The sequence below is a fragment of the Pterocles gutturalis genome, unplaced genomic scaffold (assembly GCF_000699245.1).
Source record: "Pterocles gutturalis isolate BGI_N339 unplaced genomic scaffold, ASM69924v1 scaffold9883, whole genome shotgun sequence".
Lineage (NCBI taxonomy): Eukaryota > Metazoa > Chordata > Aves > Pterocliformes > Pteroclidae > Pterocles > Pterocles gutturalis.
The window spans coordinates 549-11,734 of NW_010118036.1; the positions used below are offsets into that span (position 1 = coordinate 549).

The 11,186-nt window shown below is 38.3% G+C and overlaps 1 protein-coding gene across 1 annotated transcript; it reads right to left on the reverse strand.

Moving 5' to 3' along the window:
• Positions 1 to 326: 326 nt before the first annotated feature.
• On the reverse strand, positions 327 to 10,747 carry LOC104463637 (uncharacterized protein KIAA1109-like; the record flags this gene model as incomplete). Its single annotated transcript, XM_010076046.1, has 8 exons — positions 327 to 566; positions 1,732 to 2,438; positions 3,122 to 3,297; positions 3,791 to 3,966; positions 5,500 to 5,658; positions 6,581 to 6,800; positions 9,062 to 9,210; positions 10,507 to 10,747. Coding segments are annotated over 8 exons (2,068 nt in total), but the record flags the coding sequence as incomplete, so codon positions are not given.
• Positions 10,748 to 11,186: the final 439 nt, after the last annotated feature.

Here is an 11,186-nt window from a genome sequence, read left to right on the forward strand (position 1 = left end):
TGGTAGTAGTCACATTAAGTAACCTCAACTTTAAATTGTGACAAGAGGAAAGCTTTTGAAAATGAAAGGAGTGACTATGTTCTAAAAATAATTTTCTCCAGTGTTTTCCGCAAATCTTCCATCCTTCTAAAATCCTTCAGCACCCTAGTAATAGTTTTTAAAAGACCTTGTTGAATGTTGTTATACCATCTACACACAGACATAATGTACATCTGTTTACAAACCAAACATAGTAAATACACACATACATTGGTATAGGTATGCACATAGATAAACATGGAAGGATGCCATTAAATTTAATTAGAGTACGTTTTAGCTTATCCCACCTTTCATTTTTTCTTTCAGGGTGAAACTGCCATGAATTCTCTTCAGTTCAGATTCCATTGTCAGACCACCAATGTCTGCCTCCAGGTGGGTTCGGTTCACCATGCCTATTCCAAAGACTACGAGAGTCACGTGCTGTGGCTCCGAAGTCACCAGGCTGCGCTTCCTCTGGGTGTCTCTGCCATTATCCTGCTCATTCTCAAACACCACTCTACAAGCAGGTTCAGTTGGGCTTCGAACACCTACAGAAACACAAATGAGTTATTTAATGATACTTCACAAGAAATCCTATCCTTGGCATATCTGATTTATATTTGTATTTGAAACCAAGGATCACATATCCTGCACATCAAGCGAACTCTAGGCACATTATCTGGGCCTCGCTTCTGCCACTCTAATAACATTGCAACTGAACCAAATCCAAGACACAATGGGAACAATAACAAATGATGTGACTTCATTATTATTCACAGATATATTCTTCTGTACTTCACATAAATATTAATATTTATGTAATTTTACTGTTACACAATAAAAATCCTCCAACAGTTTCCCATTGTCCTGCTTCTTTTCTGATCATTTCACAGCCAAAGGTTCTTGTAAGTTAGTTTTGGATGAGCAACTTGTCCTTTTCAACACTCAGACCATAGACACAATATACGAAAATTTACATTTTCTGCAGATATCATAGCTGTGGATATGACATTCTTTACATGAAAGATACTGCCCTCTGTTTAACAAAGCTCTCATTTGACACTCTTAAAAAAGTTTTTCATTCTTTATTTTTAAAAATCCCCCAAAATATGCCTAACTAGTAACTGTATCATCCCCTGCACAATTACAACAACCTAAATCTACCAACAAAAAGAATGATGTTAAGTCAGCTCTCAAATTTACTCTGCTGTGCTAAAATATATCAGAAACAGAGAGCAAAGATCACCTCAGATCTCAAAGCTTTGGATGAAATTACAGTCCAATATGCAGCATTTCCCTTAGCCTCTTAAAAACAAAATAGGACCTAGGGAGTAACAAACTCTGTACACAATTAACCAGACAAGTTAACTTTTTAACAGTCTGCATGGCTAGTCCAACCCGGGTTAACTGGGCTGCACAAGAATATAAAGAGACCGAATTTAAAACCAATCAGTTAACATGCATTTGACTAAGTCCAGGACTGAAAGAACCAAAGCATACTATAAAATTGGGAAAATAATTTTTTTCTTTGCACACTGTCTTGGTGAACTAACTACAAGCTCCCCCTACCCTCACCACTTGTCCCTCGGATGCATGTTAGATGGGGTGGGCAACTTTTTAAAAGCCGCCAATCTTTAACCAATCAAGCTTTAGAAGAATACACTTCAGCAAAAGTGTGCATTCTCAATTATCTGGATTCATAAACCAGTTTACCTGTTGGCCCGAAAGTTTCAGAAGACTTTTCTAAAATCCCGGTTGGGTCAGAAATGAGTGAATAGAAGTTCAACAGTTTATACATGTTTTGCCAGCACTCAGCAGAAGGTTCGCTCTGTTCTGACACAGTAATAGAGTCCGAGTCATCCATATGAATAGTCATGTGGTCAACTACGTCCTTTGAACCTTTCCTGGACACTTTAGAAGTTCTTCTTTCTGACCTCCCCAAGGAATTCTTGTTTCGAGATTCTTTTTTATTGTTCTCATTGTTTGTTCGCTTGTTCTTGGTGTTGTTCACCCTGTTACCTCCGTTAAGACTTCCTCGAGAGCTTCGGCTGAAATCAGAAGAGCGGAAGTCTCTGTGTTTGCGGGTTTTAAAAGTAGGTGTTGGAGAGGCCGATCCAGCTGTATATCTGCTAAGTTTGATGTCCGTCTGCGTGGCTTTGATATCATCAATCATTGTGCTGAACTGGTGAATAAGACGAACCAGTGCCATGTCTACATGCTGGCTTATGGACTGGCAAGAAATTGTAAAATTACAGTGGAAAGTATTATAATAGCGTTTATTCAAGTCATGAAAAGAAAGGGCATTGGCAGAGTTATGAGGTGTGCACATGGATTTCTCCATTACAACAGCACTAATACTGAAAGTTTCTAACATCAAAGCTGGTTTGAATTCAAGAGGAGGAAGATTGACAGCTCCTTGCCTAAGGAAAGAAAAGGCACAAGTTACTAGTTTGTTTCTTTTTATGGCTAACATGGAGTCAAATAACTTTTTACACAGTGGTACATGTAATTTACTGAATCCAACCTTTTATTTCCCTTAGCTCTAAAATGAGCTTTCATACTCTCATACTGCATGCTAGTAATATAGCACTCATTCAGTTCTAGGTAAACTTTGGCACACAATCTTTCCATCATAAACTAAAGCTTTACTGGAGGGCAGAATTCAGCATCTAAACTGGTAATAACAATCTCATTTACAAGATCAATTACAAAACAGCATTTAAGAGCCCCTCAAATTTCCCCTGCTATTGTTCCCACCCAGTAGCTCACCCTTCCCCAATCTCCTATTTTCAAAAGTAGCTGAGGCTCAAACACGCTATTGCTCCCACCCAATAGCTCACCCTTCCCCAATCTATTTTCAAAAGTAGCTGAGGCTCAAACACTTAAAGTTTCCAAACCATTCCAGAGGAAGATAAAAAAAAATTCCAACAGGAAGAGAAAACAGGTAAGATTAAAAGAATAAAGGACTCTCTACTCTTTTAATAAGAATTTTAATACAAAATCCTGATTCTGTGAAAGTTCTTTGGAATTCTGTATCTTCACATGAAGAACTTAATTTCTGTTCTTTAACCAATACACATATTTCAAACATCTCACAACATACCTCCGAGCTCGCTTGCTTTTTCTTTCCTTTGCTGTATCTGAATCAACAATATCTGCTCTTAGGCAGTCCAAAGTTCCTGAGAATGAAAGGTACTCTCCAAAATACATCCTGTAGCAGAGTGGCATTGCATCTTGTGACTGAATTCCCGTGTAACTCAGAAGAGGCTTGAAAACAACCTACAAAACAAAAGCCACTCATTCAATATTTATAGTGTCATCTACACAATATAGAACATTTTCAAGTTTTATTGATAGTGCTGTAAAACAGAAAAGTGGGATTAAAAAGAAGAAGCTTTAAGGACTTTTTGAGTAAAAAGATTGACTAGACAGCAAGCTAGCATTGAATAATTAGCTGTGGGAGCAAGGTTTCTGCATCTCCCCCTTCCCCCGTAAAAAGTACTCCGGAGATTAAGGTTACTCTAATATACACTCCAATATACTCTTTTAAGTTATAAAATAATCCTCTACTAATCACCATTCATAAAGCTTGTCATGGGACACCTCAGAGGTTTCTAGAGCTTCTTTTCTTTCTATATGAATGCATAAGAAACATGTATAAGAACAGTATAATGTTTTAATCAGGGTAAGATTGATTTATTAATTTTTTTTTTCAAGTAGTAACTAGTTTTTCCCTACTGAACTCTAAAATACATCAGCAAACCACACCTACCTGTGCATCTGCTAGCTGGACAGCAGGAAAACCCTGGTTACCCTCCTCTACACCTGCAATGTCATCCTGACTGGTGCTGTGCTGGGAGTGTGTGCCATCCAGGGTGTTCTGGTCACTAGACAAAACTGTGTTGAAGTCTGAAGCAGAGGGTATGGTAGGGAGATTGGGTGCCACACCTGAAAAATAAATACCCATGGAACACTAACACCACAGCAAATTTTAACACCACCAACTCCATTAACTCAGCAAAGTTAATTCTATAGAAATACACGCCATACACATAGAAATTCAGAGTCTTAGGCAGGTCTATAACCTCACAAAAGGGGCATTCAAGACAAAGAAACAGTCTGATGTTTCTGAAACAGGTGATAAGTTGAGATAGTAAAATTCATATTTGGAAAGCACAAAAATATCTCCTCCTTTTTGCCATTCTTCTGAAGGCCTTTTGTCTGTATTGCATTCTAGAGGATACTTAACACCTGCTTAAACTGATATAGTTTACAGGCTGAGCCGCCTATACCATCAACAAAAAGCCAAGTTTATCCACAGATGTAGACACTTGCTTTCAGCTTTCAATGTGCTAGAAGCTTCTGGATTTTATTAGTCCCAACGCACGACCCACTAATCAGATCTCTACAGATCAGTCTCTAGTCTTCCCAGAAACGACTATGAGCAGCCACTTCCCTGCAGCTGCTCTGTTCAGGAACAACCAGACTTGTAGCACACAGGCAGAGTGAGGCTTACCCGCCTGCATCTTGAGTCTGCACTGGGCTCAACCTCCATGAGACAGAGTTGCTCTGCCAATGTAAATTAAGCCTGACTCTTCAGAACACGACTACACACCTCCACAGAAAAATGATTTCGATTAATCTGTGTCGGAGTTAAAAATCACAAAGTAATTTCAAGAACATGAGCTTGCGAACAAGCTATTGTAATTTCGGTAGGAAAAAATACAGCTTTTTCTGAAAACAGAATTTAAAGCTTTATTTCTACCCTATGATTCTCTTTGCAGACAAACACATTCCAGTTTATGGAGGACCTATGCCAATTAAGTAATATGTACAGCACAAAGATGCTTTGTAAGATCAGACTACTTGTTCAATATTAAAAACAACTTATTATTGCCTAAGATTAATGCATTACGGTTGAAAGATTGTTAAGAGAGAATTGTTACGTATCTGTTTATTTAATACACTTAAATTGTTCAATAATGTATCTTTTCCTTTCTCCATTCCCTTACACCAGCTGTCCACTTCCCAGACCTGAAGACTGCTCTCAAAACAGATGTTTATGTTTAGCCTCAAAACTGAACTGAGAAAGAGCAAGGATTCCAATGTACAAAATCTTCATCACAAAAACACCATATGCAAATTAAAGATTAAAAATAACCAACAAAATCCAAGGAATTCTGCAACTGAGGATGATTTTATGGCTTCGCTTTTGGCAGCTACACATGGTTTTGGCAGCTACACTTACAGATTCAAATGTAAGAAAAATATGAGCTTTTGGAGACAAGGTGAAGGAAATGAAAACAGTAGTTTCTCTGTAATGACATTTGTTCATTTTCCAGTTTGCTCACAAGCCCCACAAGTAGCGTCTACCTCTGCTGAACTTAAGTCACTTGTTCAATTACTTTTATCAAGAACACAGTAAACACAGGAGCAGCCAACCCAGAATCGTCTCTTAAGTTCAGCTGTAATTAGCAATACCTGTTGGAAGACTGTTGTGTCCAGATTTGGTGGCCGGACTTTCTTGTACCACACTTCCCCTGTTGCCCACAGCATTTGACATCCAGTTATAGAAACTCACAGAAGATGGTTCAGACAGCAAAGGATGTTCAGATAACATGTCTGTGGCCATAGTATTTCCTAAACAGATAAATCAGAAGCTTTCATATTTGTGGTATCAAAGTCAGCAAATAACAGGAACATGGCATGATTTTACTGACAATACACATTTACTATTAAAATAAACCTAATCCTCAAGGTTTATTCCAGTGAACTATGTGTCAAGCAGCACTACAGGTGCTACCACAGAAGTTACACTATGACACTAATGGATGTTGTAGTACAAGTGTCTTTATACGTGTTCATTTCTACCACTAATTAGAGGAAAGGAGTCATTAAGAAACCAAAATACCTCTTTTGCTGAATAACATTTCATTCCCTGACAGCAAAGGAGAAAGGTTTTAGAGAAAATGCAGTATCAAACTTATCTATTTTTCTTTATATAAATTATTACCATGCACTCCGAACAATAGCACAGAACATAAAAACTTCAATGCATCTATTTCTAACTTCTACAAAACACACTTATTCAAAAGATCATTATAAAAAAATCTGCAAATTATTATACACAAACTAAGTCATTAGAATGTTCGTTTTAGTCCATTTTTTGACCTGCTTACAAGGTCAAGAAAAAAATGACAAATACAGAATGATCACTTCATTTCCTTATTAATTCAAGAAGACTCACTTAGGTAATTTATATACTATACTCAAAAAGTAGTAAGGCTAAGTAAAAGGAAAAGATTTTATTTATTTTGTTGGTTGTCATTTCTTTTCCTGACATGATGTACTCGATGTTTGCTTCTAGGAAATGGTATGGTGCAGTGACATCTAGGAACTGCTATTAAAAATTATGATTCTTATTTGGGGGGAGGAAAGAGGGAGGTGAGATCTTAAACAGAAATGAGAACTCATAGTGAAAATATAGTACCTTTTCTAAATCATTAAAATAAAATCAATCTTCCCCGCCCTTCCCCTTCAGCTTACTTATGTTACATCATACCTGTTCTTGTTAAAGAACTACTTTTAACTGCAGTTGTACTTCTTTGAGGAGTCCCTTCCAAAAGATTATGCAGGCTAGGAAAACTCCCAGTAAGATAGCTGAGCAGACTCTCTTTTCTTGGACTTTCTTTGACTGCCATTCCCGAACGGCCAACGTGCACTGGTGAATCTGTAGCTGTATCTCCACTAGTATAACTTAAGGAATGATACGGATGTATACCCTTGTGGAGAAAACAAAGAAACTAATGAAGTAATGTATAAACTGTAAAAAGGAAACGAGCATTGGTCTGAATATGAGACTGGAACACAGTTACTACACAAATCTCATTCCTGCAAACTTTTGGGCCAGTAGCACTTCATTTGGGCAGGTCATATGCCATACAGGTGTCGTGCCTAAATGTGCTATTGAATTCTCAAGTATTAAAATAATTTTACATGTAAAAAAATATTAAAAGCCAAACAAGTAACAAATGGAGCTGAAGATGCGTAGAATTCATATAAAGCAAGTTTGCAAAGACCAGTACATAACACTGAATATAAGCCTCATTTGTATTTGGTCTTCATCTGAAGACCAAACCCCTTCTGTCCCTAGTATAACGGTAAGTGCAGCCTCTGGGGAAGGCAAAGAATGGAAGCTGGGGATGTCTGGCACCAAGAGTAAGGCTCCTGATCCACCTAAAGGCTTAAAACTGTGAAATAGGTTCTCTGCCCTCACAGCTGAAGAAGAGCCAGATGTGCTTCCAAGCAAAGCATCTGGGCCACTTAACCCTAAACCATGCAAGACCACCAGGAAGGAGCAGTAAGCGATAGTACCGGGTGACTATCTGCTACAGGGGACAAATGTGCCAATATATGCTGGGATCCGACCAGCTGGAAAGCAGCTTTGCAGAAAAGGACCCAGGGATCCTGGTGGACACCAAGTTGAACGTAAGGCTGCAATGGGCCCTTGCCAGGCTGTCCAGCCTGGGCTGCATCAGGCAGTAAGGTACCAGCAAGTCAAGGGAGGTGATCCTACCCCCTGCTCAGCACTGGTGAGGCCACACCTGGAGTGCTGTGTCCAGCAGTGGGCTCCCCAGTCAAAGAGAGAAATACTGGAGAGAGATCAATGAAGAGCCACTAAGATGATCAAGGGACCAGAGCACCTCTCATATGAGGAAAGGCTCAAAGAGCTGGGGTTTTTCAGCCTAGAGAAGGATCAGGGGGATCTTATTAATGTATACAAATACCTGAAGGGAGGATGCAAAAAAAAAACCAGAGCCAGGCCCTTTTCAGTGGTGCCCAGTGACAGGGCAAGAGGCAACGGCACAAACTGAATCACAGGAGTTTCCTCCTGAACATCAGGAAACACTTTTTTACTGTGAGGTTTACTGAGAACTGCCACAGGTTGCCTGGGGAGGTTATGGAGTCTCCATTCTTGGAGACATTCAAAACCCTGCGCAACTGGCTGAAGGATTTGAGACTGAATCCCTTGAAAAATCAAGTGCATTTTCTTACAGATGTTGGTTCAGTAAGCTGCAGGTTAATGTCACTCTTTTGATATTTATACTTCAGTAAGCTGCAGTTTAATGTCACTCTTGGTATTTATACTGAAATCTCAATATCAGGAACATACCAGCAGGAGGCCAAATTTTATTTCTTCATGTACGCATATAATTATCTATGATGCAACATCAGGAACATCCCAGCAGGAGGGCGAATTTTATTTCTTCCTTCATGTACGCATATAATTATCTATGATGCCTCTAGTACTTACATGGGTCTAGGAAGTGAAGAATAAATGCATAGACTGTGAAAGAAAAATTGCCAAAATTGTAATATTTAAATTCTGTATTTTACAGCAACTAAGGTGGCTCTGCTTGAGCTGGGGTTTGGACAAGAGGACCTCCAGAGGTCCCTTTCAACCTCAACCATTCTGTGATTCTGTGAAAAAACACAGTTGAAAATGAATCGGTACAAGCCATCAAGCTGACTAACACACATCTAGAGGACAACAAATAACCCGAAGAAAAGGAAACAAAACCGCCCAAAACCCATAAACATTCGCAGATTCTTTCTGTTCAGAAAGTAGAGATGGAAAAAAAAACTTGTAGTTTTCTGAACAGCTTGTAGAATTAAAAAAACTCACTAAATTTACTACAAGTTATTGGAGAGCTTTGTCAAGCTTAGATTTTATGTAATGACAGTTAAATCTACATTTCTGCTGCCATAAAAAGATTATAAGCCAGAAAATTAATGCACATCCTTAAACAATGCACACATTTATTGTTTTTAAGCTTGGCTGTGAAGTTAATTGGCAAGAAAACCAATAAAGAACAGACTCAGAATATACACCAACTGATGAAGCGTCAGGATAAGGAGCACACTTTCCATGTGTTATTGTCACTTTTTACACAAGTACTGATTCACCTGCAGCCTACAGAATTTATTCTGAAGAGGCCAGCTACAAACAATTTTCCCCTCATGCATGGTGCTAGAAACTTACCTTTATTTTCAGAACAGAATCACTGTGAGTGTGTGTCTTGGATAATTTCCTCATGATCTCGGCGCCAGTTACAGGCCCAGAAGAGCCACCAGCAGGTGGAGGACGATGAGCTGTTCCTTCTAAGAGCATTGTATGCTCACTGACAGTAGCTGGAACCAAGCAAACAAATTATCTCATTTGCATATATATGGGGAGCCAAGATTATCTATTATTAGGCACACTTATTTACAAGCAGTCATGAGTTTCTGAATTCTGACACACACCTACACACAGCTGTCTCAAGAATTCAAGGGGATTTCAAGACAAATAAGAAAGCCTCAGACATGGGCCTACTGGAATTTATCTAATACAAGTAAGCTAAACAAATCTTTTTTTCCTTCTGATATCATACAACTGTTGCTCTGTGCTATAGATCCATAAGGAAGTTGCCAAATTTCCCTTTCTTTGGCTGACTCTGGCATGGTTGATAATTTTTTGAAGATGCTTAAATTTGCATGAATTCCATCTATAAGTAAATCTATACAAGGCAACAAAATGGCCACTTCCAAAATTCTTGGTGAAAAAACAGAATACACATAGGGGAAAAAAATTAAAATGCTTCACTGATTCTAACTCTGTTTCTGCTCAATCAAAGCAGGTATTTTAGAAGAGGGGAAAAAAATTCCTATCAAACTGCATGATTACACAAACATCTTTGGTTTTTGCTGTCTTTAGGCTGATAACGGTTGCCTGGCTTCTAACCAAAAGCAGATTCTTCTGACTTTCTAAAATTATTTTTTTCTCAATATTACATAATTCTTACTTGAGAAAAGAAAAACATTGTACATAAATGCTACAAACACAAACTCAAGACAGCAAAAGAGTGTTCCAACAACATGTATTTATTTAGGCCCTTCCTTTCTGTGGTTCTTACTTAAGTCATCTCTATGTCAAACAGAAAGCTAAATCAGCTGCTTATGTTAAATTGTCAATGTGTAAGCTGGCAACAGAAATCCAACATGCCTGAAGTAGTAAAAATGAGGAAAAAAAATGACAAAAACGTCTTCGCAAAGAACAAATAAGAAGATCGGCTTGAAGCTATTCTTGGCAGAGTTCATAGAATTGCAGGTTACAATTCTTAACTAAGGTCAGAACCCACACAACTAAATCCTAATTGCAAGCTAGCAAATAATTAAGTTAATGTAATGTATTTTGTCCAGCAACTAACAAGACAAAGCATGCAAAGAAAGAGAATTCTCCTGTTTTGTTTTTCCCCAAACACGTAATCATTACTACAATACTAGAATTGCCAGCAGCAGCTTCAAAATGAAGATGATGCTAAAAAAGAAGCTAGATGATTCTAAAAAAAAAAAAATACAATGTATTCAAGCATTAAAACTAAAAAAGATACAAATGCTCTGAGAGGAGCTATGAATTTTCAGGGAGACAGAAGAGCACAAAAATACCTGCATCAAATTCAAACTCGGCTCCATCGGCACTTGTGTCACTCTGAAGACCCCCTCCATTGTCTAATCCAAGCCCATCCTCATGCTCATGGTAGGCATTTGTCTGTAATTTAACTGGCTGAGCTGGTCTGTGCAAACTGACTCCTTTAAAGGCTGGGGTCACCACAATGAACTTCATCCATTGCCTTGCTAAGGCAACAAGACCTTTCTTTAAGGTTACTAAAGCAGGAAGACCATCACTCTTAAAAGAAAGAAAAACAAAAATTAAAAATGCATATCACAACATTTTAAAGCAAACTGGGGAAAAAAGTCATAAGTCCCTTAAAACTTTGTGCTCAAGAGGCTTATGACGGAAGCATGCCTGCACCACACAACGTCCCTTCAGATATAAGAAGCCATAGATAAAAAGAAGCTAACAGATAAAAATTATAGCTTCATTGAACACACTAAATACACTCCTTTACATGACCTGAGGATCTAGCCCAAGGGGCCAAAAAATCAACCGGAAACAGGTTTCTTAATACGAAACTAGAAGTACTTAGATAATTCCAAGGCTCTGAACTATGGACTAAAATTCACAACAGCAGTAGATTGACTGTAGAAACAGAACTGAAATTAAAAAGAGGGTGTTTTTTCATTGTTGGTAAGCAGTACTTTACAAACACAAATTTGAGGCAAAA